At 37.3% G+C, this 13,273-nt stretch overlaps 1 protein-coding gene across 6 annotated transcripts in view; it reads right to left on the bottom strand.

The window, feature by feature from the left end:
* Nucleotides 1-13,273, bottom strand: part of DCAF6 (DDB1 and CUL4 associated factor 6) — a 215,136-nt gene that overhangs the window by 160,340 nt on the left and 41,523 nt on the right. For all 6 annotated transcript variants that reach the window (XM_077156886.1, XM_077156887.1, XM_077156888.1 and 3 more), the window contains exon 2: nucleotides 2,892-2,953. In XM_077156886.1, coding sequence (XP_077013001.1) covers nucleotides 2,892-2,953 — 62 coding nt within the window. The remainder of the gene's footprint in view (nucleotides 1-2,891; nucleotides 2,954-13,273) is intronic.

The raw sequence follows: 13,273 nt of genomic DNA, 5'->3' as shown, positions 1-13,273 counted from the left end.
GTAAAATGGCACAGAATTTGGCAAAATTGAATCCTGGTGTTGGATGCGAGGTAGAATTTGAAAATGACAAGCTTGGATATCTAGCTGAGGACATTACCAAATTATATTTGGAAAATGCAGCCTACCTTCTTCCTGCACTGCATAGTAAAATGTGACAGGAAAAGGATAAGCTGAGAACTTACTCTTAGGTATAAAGAAACCAGAAACTGATAGTTTGGGAAAGTTTTGAAAACTGAGACCCCAGAGAATACTGCCCCAAGTGAGTGTGGTATTTAGGTTCAGGTGTCAATTTAGTCAGATGATAATGCCCCGTTGTACTGTTTCTGTTGTCTTAAATCATAAATATGTGAAATTCATCTATGGCAGATTACATTTGCAGTTGGCTAAGGGGAGTGCCTTCCACAATAAGTGGGGTTTAATTTAATTGGCTGGAAGCTTAAAAGAGAGAGTTCAGAAGGGAGCTCAATGCAGCACAGCCCAAGCATCTCAGTATACCTCAACTCAGCATTCGCAGCTCAGCCCAGACGTTTGGAGATACAGAAAGGAATCACCTTGGGGAAGGCTGTTCAAACCCAGAAGCCAGTAGAGAAGTAGACTTCACAGTAAGATGATAAGCTAGCTGCCTTTCCTCTGAAGAGCTATAAATTTTTTAACTAAATAAATCCCCTTATTAAAAGCTGATCCATCTCTGGCATGTTACATTCTGGCAGCTTTAGTAAAGAGAATCTAACCAAACATGGAATCAGAAAAGCCAGAATTGGAGATTAAACTATCAAGAAAGGATCTGTGGAAAGTCCTATTGTCTGGTGGCTGTGATCACTGTATACTGAATGGAAAACAAAAAAATTTTTTTGCATTATCTGTATGAACAGAACCAGTGCCAGTCTGGACTAAAAGGGATAGACTGAAGGGAAAATTACTTCAAAGGCAGAACCATGGAAGCTAAGGTATGGAGCAAGGAAATCTCGGGCCAGGAGAACAGATCCATCCATGCATGTGGAGAGGGTGACTTTGCCCCAGAAGCAGAGGATAGACCTTTTGCTTCATTGCTCAGGAAAAGTGTTGCCCTGTCAGGACTCAGCAAGGATGAAGCACATTTCCTGGAGACTGGGGAAAGCCTGACTGCCACGCCACTGTTCCAAATGGGTTGAGTGTGTACCCTGGAGATAGCAGAGCATTCCAGATGCCACCCAGATGCGTGGGGAGGGTGAACCCTTAGAAAGGGTGGGACTGCTATTTTCTCAAGCACCAGAACAAATTATTGTCAGACCTTAAAATCTAGTGGAGTTTGCCCTGCTAGTTTTAGGAATTGTTCAGGTCTGGTGACCCCTATTTTCCTTTTAATTTCTTCCTGTGGCAATGGGAATGTTTATCCTATGATTGTTCCCCCTTTGTATATTGGAAGCAGATAACCTATTCCAACTTTCACAGGTCCAAAGTCAGAGAAGAATTTCAACCTAGGATAAACCATGCCTGTAACTAACTGATTTTATAAGATTTTGTAGTATTTTTGACGTGGTACTTTTTTTGTATTGTTACTGAAATGATTTAAGGCTTTTGTGATATTGTGGTGGAATGAATGGATTTTGTATATGGAAAGAACATGTCTTTTTGGGGTCCAGAGGGTAGAATATGCTCATTTGGAAACTGTTATGTACCCCAGAAGAGCCATGTTCTTTTAATACAATCTTGTGCATACAGACTTATTATAGGTAGGTAAATAATACCACAAAGAAACAGACAAAAATGTAGAATGCAGGGCACTCTAAATGAAAACTGACCCAGTTTCTCTAACAATGAATGGCAGGGAACGAAATGGGAGAAAACTGCTATAGAAAACAAGGCTTTAAGAGGCATAGCAATCAATGTATAAACTTTGCCTGAATCTTCTCTAGAACAAACAATTTTAAAAAGAAATTTCTGAAACAATCAGGAGTGTAGTCGATGATATTAAAAAGTACTATTAATTGTGCCAGATTATACAATGGCATTTTAGTTATATTAAAAAAAATGTCCATAATTTGGGAGTTTATATATAGAGGTAAAATGATAAGGTATCTGGAATTTGCTTTAAAATACTTCAGCTATGAAAAAAATAAAGAAAAAACGAGATGGAAAAAGAAAATGTGGCTAAATCTTGACAACTGAAAAATCCAGGTGATATGGGTATAAAGAAGTATACTTGAACTTTTTTACCATAAAATGAAAAGTAAAAGGGTTCTGTTTTAGCTATTAAACTTGGGCTGCCTAATAGACAAGGGAAATGTTAAGTAGAGTTCAATAAACAAACTGAACTTCCAGGAAGAGGTAAACTCATGGGCTTCTTTTTACAGCCATGAATCTAGGTAAGGTCACCTAGTCATGAGACTGAATAGGATCACTTAGAGTTGGAGAAGAAAGGGGATGGAGGAGCTGAGACAAAATCTTGGTGCATGCCAACATTTGAAGGTCAAGAGGCAGGGGAGTCAGCTAAGAAGGTAGAGAAGATGCAGTCAGTTGATGAGAAAGGAAGAAAACCAAGAGTGTGGTGTTAGCAGAAACCAACAGAGAAAGTGTTTTAAAAAAGAAGATTGCTCAATCTATATCTAAAGTTTCTGAGAAGTGACCACTAGATTTGGAGATATGAAGGTCGCTAGTGAGCTTGAAAAAAGCAGTTTCAGTAGCAAAAGGGGTGAAAAACTATTGATAATATAAGAAAATACTTATTTACACTTCAAAAAATCTCCCAGACATCTAAATTTAAAATGTATGTTTGTATTTTAATACAAAACATTATTCTCTATTTTATTACAGTTAGTCACAATCACTTCTGGAATAATTGGTATATTTCATCAAACATTTAAACATTTACTACTAAAATCATTCATGGTTGAGAATTAGCCATTACTTACACAGCCATCATGCACATTCAGAGTTGCTTCAAGTTTTAATCTTTGGATAAATTCTCTTCTTCCTGTGTAAAAAAAGAACTAAATAAATCATACAATTAATTGCTGAGAAAAAAATAACTCTAAAGTTATAAGCCTAGTATCTCACATGGGGCAAATCCAAGCTGTAATATCATCTCTACCATTTATAAGATGAGTGATATTGGGCAAATTAACCTCCTCCTAAATCCCAGTTTCCTTATTAGAGTAACTACTTTTTTTGGCTGTTGTAAGGAATAAATGATTCAATAAACAGAATGGGCTTGGCATAGTATCTGGACTACATTGAACATTCAAATGATCATTCTTTCATCCATTCATTCAACAAATATTTAAAGAGTGCCCACTCTGTTTCAGTCAACATTCTAGGAGCTAGGAAAATAGTAGTAAAGCAGAACAGAAAAAAGTCTCTGCATCTTGAGGCAGGGCAGAAAAACAATAAATAAGATGTACATTGGAGAAAGTGCTAAAGTACAAAAATAAAGCAAGGAAAGGGGATAAGGGAGGAGTGGAGGTAGGGGGTATGGGTTACAATTTTAAACAGGACAGCAAACCACGATTGTGAGACACCACCTATTTTAAAACATCTCAATTTCAAAAATGTTAAAATATTTTAAAGTTAATTTTAAAATAGATAAAATATGGCAGCAAAAAATTAAACTGATCTAGATGCTCATCAACAGAATAATTAAAATATTGCAAAACTAGAATAAGTCCCTTCTTTGAGAAAGAGAAATGTCTCTCCGTTTTGGAAATGAATCATCTTTAATTAAAGAGACAATACAAAGCAAATACTCTGGACAAAAAAGCATTATTTATTCAGAAGCCATACTGAAAGGAAGTTGATTTTATGACAAAAAGCCATAATTAGATAAGTAAGCAGGCTGATGAGCTCACGCATACAGTTAAATTTAACCATACTCTATAGACTGTCACAAAGGATGGATCGCCACTGTTTTCTTGCCATTCATTATAAAGAGATCAAGATCCTCTTGAAGCCAAATTGTTTTATTTATTTTTCTCCTGTAAATGGTTACAAGGCTAGGTAAAGGATGAACATAAAAATTGTTAAATAAAACAGCTATCTGCACTGGGAGCTGTCAACCGCAGCCCCCTTTGTAAGAAATGGCAGGGACAATTTAGAAGAAAAACAAACTGGCCAAGGTAAATACAGACAAGAAAAGATAACATTCTTGGTAAGTTTCAATTTGAGCAGCATTTAATGATAAGATGGTCTCATCCAGTAGGAAAAGCCTACTAAAAATGGTCACGTATACAATACTAACCAAAGTATATTTGTGTCCCACTTTCTAAGTGGGACCTCCTATATAACGAAAACTTTCAAGATCAACCAATCATTGTAATTTCCCACTTGAAATCCCCTAATTACCATTATAAGCCACATAACCCACTCACCATCATACCTCACTCCCCCTAGTTTGAGATCTCCCTGCTCCAGCAGTTTTGCTTCTGATAAACTTCTACAGCTTTGATAATATCAGTGACTTTGTTTCTTTTGACATGAATAAGTAAATAATTGTATTTGGGGGATGCTGAATGGTTCCTAAATTTATTGAAATCAAACAACCTTGAGAAATTCAGTAAGTGTCTCCATGAAATAGGTTGTACTTGATACATTTAACTTTGTTAATCTGATTTTTGGTTTGAAACTACTGAATTTTTTAAAAGCATCTTTTCCTTTAGACCAAAGATTAAGATTGATAATCCTGCTGAATTAGAAATAAGAGTTAAGAAATAAATATAACAGCAATTAGGACTCATTAAAATGCTAAAGTACTAATATTTGTTTTCTAAATTTTTAAAATACGGTTTGAAAATGTGGCTTTCTCCTGTCTGAAGAAAATAGTAGTTGGACATGAGCAAATGGAAGACAAAGTGAGTTCTTCTAGCAGGAACTCTTACATATGAAACCTGTCCACCACACTGAAAAATGATAGACACATAGTTCGTGAACAAAATTTTCTTACATGATTGGGTCAAACTGATGGTGTCATCCAGACATCCATAAAGTATACTACTAGAGCAAACATGCCCCACCCTATAAGTTAAATGCCACTACACCAAGAAAATAGTACCTGAAAGCCACCATAAAACAAGAATAGTCAGTTAAAAAAACTTAGCCCCCTCAAATTAGGATAAAAATTAAATAGAAAATTAATTAGAAAAATTAAGAAACTTCTTATCTGATTATTAAGAACTGTAAAGGGTCCATCCTACTTGTAAGTTAACAAATTATCCTGCCATTTCATGGATGCAGGCAGAAGACACAAGTCAGAGGCAAAGGGTTTTATAAGTCACGGAACAACAAGCAGTATAAACTTCAGGTTCATGTTGATTCCCCCAAGTCCCATAGGGGAATGTGGAGTGGCCTGGGTGAAAGCTGTGCATGCACACGTTTGCAACACAGCTGAAGAACCCTAAACTTAGGGAACCAGCATCTAATGCCAAGCAAACCACCCAGAACTTCATCCAGAGGAAGACATTATCTTAATTATACCAAACAATAAAGAAACCTACTATCTTGTTGTGCAGGGGACACTGTATTCATATTCCAAGGTTGTACACTATAAAAACATGCTTGAAAAGACAGTACGAAAGCAACCAGCATTTCTGCTCAACACATGTGGGAAATGCCAAATGCCCATGAGAAATTGTCTCCCATCAACTACACTTCCTACTTAAGTCTCTCTACATGACCTCTTACACTTCTGACTCTTCTATGACATTCTGTTCTTTATTAATAGGCTAGGTTTCATCATAATATTCAATCTGTTCTGTAATCTGTGTTTCCATTCAATAATGTATAGCGGACATCTTTCAATGACAAAAAACACAGAGCTATTGCTTATTTTTAATGGCTACATAACTTATTACATAGCTCTGTAATTTATTCACATACCAATATCCCTTACTAAACCATGAACGCTTGGCGGAAGAAATATTATGTTTAAATACTAAATCTGGAACTTACAACACATACCTTGGACAAAATTATTTAGCCTCTTAAGCCATAAATTTCACATTTGCAAAAAACTGGAATGATTAACAGGTTTATTGGGAGGAATAAATTAATTCATATATGAAAATCTCCTAGGAGTGTCTAATAAACCGCAGATACATAATATTCATTCTCTCCCTACGTACATGTAGTATTATTCTAAGATAATACTGTCTGAAGAGAGAAATGATGAAAACAAGCTTGATTAAAGGGGCTGAGGCAACACCTGCTGGTTAGGGGAAAGGATACGGCTAGTGATAACTAAGAAGCAGACATGTAAAAGCATCTAAACAAAATATTTATATACTTTACTTGACCCGGTTTTCAATTTGAGTTACTTTTCTTAATGCCAACCTTCCCAGTCACCTACCTACGCTGTCTTTCCTAGCTCACTGTGAGGTCTTCCTTTTCCTTAATTATCCCTATCAGGCTCTCCTCTCAATTGGTTTTGTTCTTTGAAACCACAGGTGATCAGTAAATTCAATGGTCTCATTCAAGACCAATTTGCCCCTCCACCCACCTCATGTTACAGTCTCTCATAGTTGATTGTGCTTTTTTTTAATTCAGAAATCTTTATGCACCATACAGTCCATCCAAAATATTCAGTCAATGGATCTCAATAGCATCACATAGCTGTGTTTTATTGCCATGATCATTTTTAGAACATATGCATCACTCCAGAAAAAGAAATAAAAAGGAAAAAAGGAAAAACTCATACATCCCAAACACCTTACCCCTCCCTGTCACTGACCACTAGTATTTCAATCTACTCAATTTTTTTTTTACCCCTTATTCCCCCCCATTATTTATATTTTTGTCCTTATTTTTCATTCATCTGTCGATGCCCTGGATTAATAGAGCGTCAGCCACAATGTTTTCACAATCACAAGGTAATATCACAAAGGCTATCAACAATCATGGCTACTGGAACACAGTTCAACAACTTCAGATACTTCCCTCTAGCCACTCCAACATACCATAAAAAAGGGGTATCCCAAGGGGACTTTGCAGATATTTATTTTCTGCCCAAACTACTCTTGAATGTATCAGGGCATTACCCTGAACTGTACACACCAACAAGATCTCACTCCCTATTCAAGATTCTAGATTCATAATTAAACAGTAATTATGCTGTTTAAATAAACTGACCATAAAAGTTAAATGAGATAATGAAATATCAAAAATATAAATTTTGCACCAAATAAACATCTCTTCCTCTGATCTCACACAAGAGTTGAAGTTTTACTAAAAGACAAATACTGTATGGTCCCAATGATGTGAATCGACATTCGAGAATAAACTTGGAATATGTCATTGGTAACAGAGTCCAGCAGGAGGTAGAAACAGGGTAAGACAATGGGTAATTGGAGCTGAAGGGATACAGACTGTGCAACAGGACTAGACACAAAAACTCAAAAATGGACAGCACAATAATACCTAATTGTAAAGTAATCATGTTAAAACACTGAATGAAGCTGCATCCGAGCTTTAAAAAAAAAAAAAAAAAAACCATAATTATGGAATTGTAACCCATGCCAAACTCTGAAATATATTCAATTTCAGAAGTAATGATTAACAGTTCTGTGGTCACATTATGCGCATATAGATAGCTACAGTGTAACACTTTACACTATTTTGTGCTAAAAATAAAAAATATCTGTGTAACTGTAAAAAAAAAAAAAGAGCTGAAGTTTTAAAATATAGGCAAAATGATCCTTTAATTTACCTTAGACCTATCCATATCACTTCATTCAGATCTCTAGTTGAAGTTTGATCATTCTGTGAACTTTTTTTTAACAGTTGCTGTATGGTGTAATGTTGACTTTCACAGCTTCCAAGCTCTGAGTCTCAGGTGTCAAACAAATACTTGCAGTTCCAAGGAACAACCAGGTAATACACAAACAGCTCAGCATCTCAGAATTTAGAAATAACACAACTCAGGAATAGATGTGACTCCTGTAAGAGCTTACGATCTAAGACATCAAAGAATTTTAGATATACTAAAAATGAATGAAGCAGGTTTTTAAAACTTTCTGATTTTAAAATTTATTATAAAGCCACAGTGGTCAAAAGATATACTGGCACAAAGATATAAGTATTGACCAATGGAATTAAATCAAGAGGGTGGAAATAGACAACCAACTCTATAGTCAACTGATCTTTGACAAGACTCCCAAATCCACTGAACTGGGACAAAATACTCTTCAATAAATGGGCATGGTCAAACTGGGTATCAATAGCCAAAAGACCGAAAGAGGATCCATACCTTACACTGCATATAAAAAATAAATCAAAAGACCCAAATATAAGAATCAGTACCATAAAATTCCTAGAATAGAGGGAAATATCTTCAAGACCCACTAATAGAAGGCAGCTTCTTTAACTTTAAACCAAAAGCACAAGCAATGAAAGAGAATTTAGATCAACAGGAATTCCTCAGAATCACATCCTTTTGTGCCTCAAAAGACATTGTCAAAAAAGCGAAGGGGCGACTTCCAGAGAAGATGGCGGCTTAGTAAGACGCGCGGGTCTTAGTTCCTCCTCCAGAACAGCAACTAAAGAAACAGAAACAATACGAAACAGCTCCCAGAGCCACGACAGAGACCAAAAAGACAGCGTACCCCATTCTGGAACGGCTGAACGGGCAGGGAGAATCCGCTGCGGTGAGATATCAGAGGGGCGCGGGTTTTCCCGGCCAGGGCGGCTGGCAACTGGGGTCCCCTCCACGCACGTGGCTCCCCGGTCTGACTGGGAACGTTGGATAGCGGGGCCCTCCCGCCATGCTTGGCGTCTCGGCCCAGCTGGGCAATTTGGACGAGCACTCCTCCAAGCCACGGTGGCCAGCGACCCCCCCTTCCCGGGCCGACTGCGAGATTTGGATTGGCAAGTTAAAGGAGCCACAGCATCTTTTACTGGCGGGACCCGCAGACAGACGAGCGCCACGAGCACCACCTACTAGGCAGGAAAAGAAAAACAGAGCCCAGAGATTTCACAGAAAAACCTTTCAACCAGCCGGGTCCCAAACCCAGGGAAATCTGATCAAATGCCCAGACACCAGCAGAAAATAATGGATAACGCTCGGAAAATTGAAGATATGGCCCAGTCAAAGGAACAAACCAATAGTTCAAATGAGATACAGGAGCTGAGACAACTAATGCTGAATATACGAACAGAAATGGAAAAACTCTTCAAAAACCAAATCAATAAATTGAGGGAGGACATGAAGAAGACATGGGCTGAACAAAAAGAAGAAATAGAAAATCTGAAAAAACAGATCACAGAACTTATGGGAGTGAAGGACAAAGAAGAAAAAATGGAAAAATCAATGGATACCTACAATGGTAGATCTAAAGAGACAGAAGCTACAATTAGTGAACTGGAGGATGGAACATCTGAATTCCAGAAAGAAACAGAAACTATAGGGAAAAGAATGGAAAAACCTGAGCAGGGGATCAGAGAACTGAATGACAATATGAAGCGCACAAATATACATGTTGTGGGTGTCCCAGAAGGAGAAGAGAAGAGAAAAGGAGGAGAAAAACTAATGGAAGAAATTATCACTGAAAATTTCCCAACTCTTATGAAAGACCTAAATTTACAGATCCAAGAAGTGCAGCGCACCCCAAAGAAAATAGACCCAAATAGGCGTTCTCCAAGACACTTACTAGTTAGAATGTCAGAGGTCAAAGAGAAAGAGAGGATCTTGAAAGCAGCAAGAGAAAAACAATCTGTCACATACAAGGGAAACCCAATAAGACTATGTGTAGATTTCTCAGCAGAAACCATGGAAGCTAGAAGACAGTGGGATGATATATTTAAATTACTAAAAGAGAAAAACTGTCAACCAAGACTTCTATATCCAGCAAAATTGTCCTTCAAAAATGAAGGAGGGCGGGCCGTGGTGGCTCAGCGGGCAAAGTGCTTGCCTGCTATGCCGGAGGACCTCGGTTCGATTCCCGGCCCCAGCCCATGTAACAAAAACGGAGAAACAGAATACAATAAAACAAGAAAATGTTTAAAGATGGGGCGGGCCGCGGTGGCTCAGCGGGCAAAGTGCTTGCCTGCTATGCCGGAGGACCTCGGTTCGATTCCCGGCCCCAGCCCATGTAACAAAAACGGAGAAACAGAATACAATAAAACAAGAAAATGTTTAAAGATGTTTCCCTTTCTTCCTTCCTTCCTTCCTTCTATCCTTCCTTCCTTCTCTCTGTCTTTCCTTTAAAAAAAAAAAAAAAAATGAAGGAGAAATTAAAACATTTATAGACAAAAAGTCACTGAGAGAATCTCTGACCAAGAGACCAGCTCTGCAAGAAATACTAAAGGGAGCACTAGAGTCAGAACCGAAAAGAGAGAAGAGAGAGGTATGGAGTAAAGTGTAGAAAGAAGGAAAATCAGATATGATATATATAATACAAAAGCCAAAATGGTAGAGGAAAATATTATCCAAACAGTAATAACACTAAAAGTTAATGGACTGAATTTCCCAATCGAAAGACATAGACTGGCAGAATGGATTACGACCCAGCAATACCACTGCTAGGTATCTACTCAAAGGACTTAAGGGCAAAGACACAGACGGATATTTGTACACCAGTGTTTATAGCAGCATTATCTACAATTGCAAAGAGATGGAAACAGCCAAAATGTCCATCAACAGACGAATGGCTAAACAAACTGTGGCGTATACCTACGATGGAATATTATGCAGCTTTAAGACAGACTAAACTTATGAAGCATGTAATAACATGGTTGGACCTAGAGAACATTATGCTGAGTGAGTCTAGCCAAAAACTAAAGGACAAATACTGTATGGTCCCACTGATGTGAACCGACATTTGAGAATCAGCTTGGAATATATCATTGGTAACAGAGACCAGCAGGAGTTAGAAACAGGGTAAGATAATGGGTAATTGGAGCTGAAGGGATACAGACTGTGCAACAGGACTAGATACAAAAACTCAAAAATGGACAGCACAATAATACCTAAGTGTAATGTAACTATGTTGGAACACTGAATGAAGCTGCACCTGAAATACAGTTTTTTGTTTGTTTGTTTGTTTGTTTGTATCTTTTGTTTTTGCTTTTTTCTTTTTCCTTTTTTTATATATATATATTTTTTTATTAGTATTATTATTTTAATTCTCTTCTCTATATTAACATTCTATATCTTTTTCTGCTGTTTTGCTAGTTCCTCTCCTAAATCGATGCAAATGTACTAAGAAATGATGATCATACATCTATGTGATGATACTAGGAATTGCTGAGTACATGTGTAGAATGGAATGATTTCTAAATGTTGTGTTAATTTCTTTTCTTTTTTTTGATTAATAAAAAAAATTAAAAAAAAAAAGCGAAGGGGCAGCCAACTCAATGGGAGAAAATTTTTGGAAACATACATCAGGATGAAGGTTTGATATCCTGGATACATAAATAAATCATACAGCTCAACAACAAAAGAACAAGCAAAACAGTTCTAAAATGGGCTAAAGATATGAATAGACTAGTCTTTGAAGAGCAAATGCAGATAGCTAAAAAGCATATGCAGAGATGCTCATTCTCATTAACTATTAAGGAAATGCAGATCAAGACTACAACGAGATACCATCTCACACATATAAGAATGGCTGATATTAAACAAACAGGAAACTACAAATCTTGGAGAGGATGTGGAGAAACTGAGACACATGCACTGCTGGTAGGAATTGATAATGGTACAGCTGCTATGGAAGACATCTGGTAGTTCCTCAGAAAACGAAATATTGAGTTGCCCAATGACTCAGCAATACCACTACTTGGTATATACCTAGACGAGCTGTAAGCAGTGACACAAACATCGAGATTTGCACATCAATGTTCATAGCACTATTCACAATCACAGAAAGATGGAAACAATCCAACGGCCAATCAACAGACAAGGAGATTTTAAAAATGTGGTGTATATATATATATATATATATACACACACACACACACACACACACACAATGGAATATTATGCAGCAGTAAGATGAAATGACATTCTGAATTACATGACAGGTCAGATGAGCCTTGAGGACATAATGCTGAGTGAAATGAGCCACATAAAATGACAGATACTGTATGATTCTACTTTTATGGTAAAAGTAAAATCAGAAGCACATAACACAGAATATAGGGGACCTAGAGATACACAGAAGCTTTAGGTGGGTGAACAGTTTGCTACTGAAGCTGAACTTAATTGTAAATGAATACAGAGAAGTGAAGGTGATTCACTAGTGGGTCTATAAGTAATATTACCATATTGAAGGTGAATATGATTGAAAGGGGTTGTATAGACTCATGTGTCCCACCAATTAACACTGCAAATATTAAAAAGTTCTTGCATGAACTACTGAAAAGGTATGAATCTTGTACAAACAGTGCATAAGGTCAGGGAATGGGGGGAAAGATATTGCATGCTCTGGGCTATGTTTAACAGGAAAACAACAGTTCTGCAGCAATCAATACCAGGGGTACATAATGGGGGGAGGGACATGAGTTTGGGGGAGGCGTGAATTTTCTATTTGGTGATGGTGTGTTTACTGGTTATCTTCCTCTTGGGAACAATGATATTAATGAAAATTGAAAGCGATGACAGACTGTTGACTTTGGACATTATATATGAGACCCAGTACACAGAGGTGGCTGAAAAATGCACTGAGAAGTAGACTGGCAAATGATGGTGCATACATATGATCGAACACGGTGCTGCTACAAAAAGGAATGAAGTTGTAAGGCATGCAACAATGTGCATGAACCTGTGGAACATCTGATGAGGCAAAATAAGCCCAGAAACAAAAGAGTAAATATTGTATGATCTCATTCAGAAAATACTTATGAGAAAACTGTTGAAGACTGAAAGCTCTTACAGCAGTCACATTTAGTCCAGAGTAGTAACTGTTATATCTCAATTTTGAAGGGCAGGTTTATATATGTATAACCTGGTATTTAGAGATAAGAATAAAGTCGACTGAGTCAGGCCTAAGATAATTCAAAATACAGAGATAAGGAAGACATTACCTGTATTTTAGAACTTCATCTTCTCTTTTGAGATCAAAGAAGATTCTGCAGGACATAATCCAACTCAACCTGTCTGGATAGATCATGTAAACAACCCAAACACATGGAGCCCAGAATAAGAATGAGAGCCTTCAATCCTACATAGTACTGCCTGGATAAACCCCAGAGTATATTAAAAAAAAAATCAAAAAGTACTGGCAAAGGTCAACATGGCAAGCAAACTCACTGCCCTTCCCCTCTCTACATAGGACATGATTCCCAGGGGTATAAACATCCCTGGCAACGTGGG

This window comes from Tamandua tetradactyla, chromosome 4 (genome assembly GCF_023851605.1).
Source record: "Tamandua tetradactyla isolate mTamTet1 chromosome 4, mTamTet1.pri, whole genome shotgun sequence".
Lineage (NCBI taxonomy): Eukaryota > Metazoa > Chordata > Mammalia > Pilosa > Myrmecophagidae > Tamandua > Tamandua tetradactyla.
The sequence above is the reverse complement of the archived record's forward strand: the minus strand, read 5'-3'. Positions and strand labels throughout refer to the sequence as shown.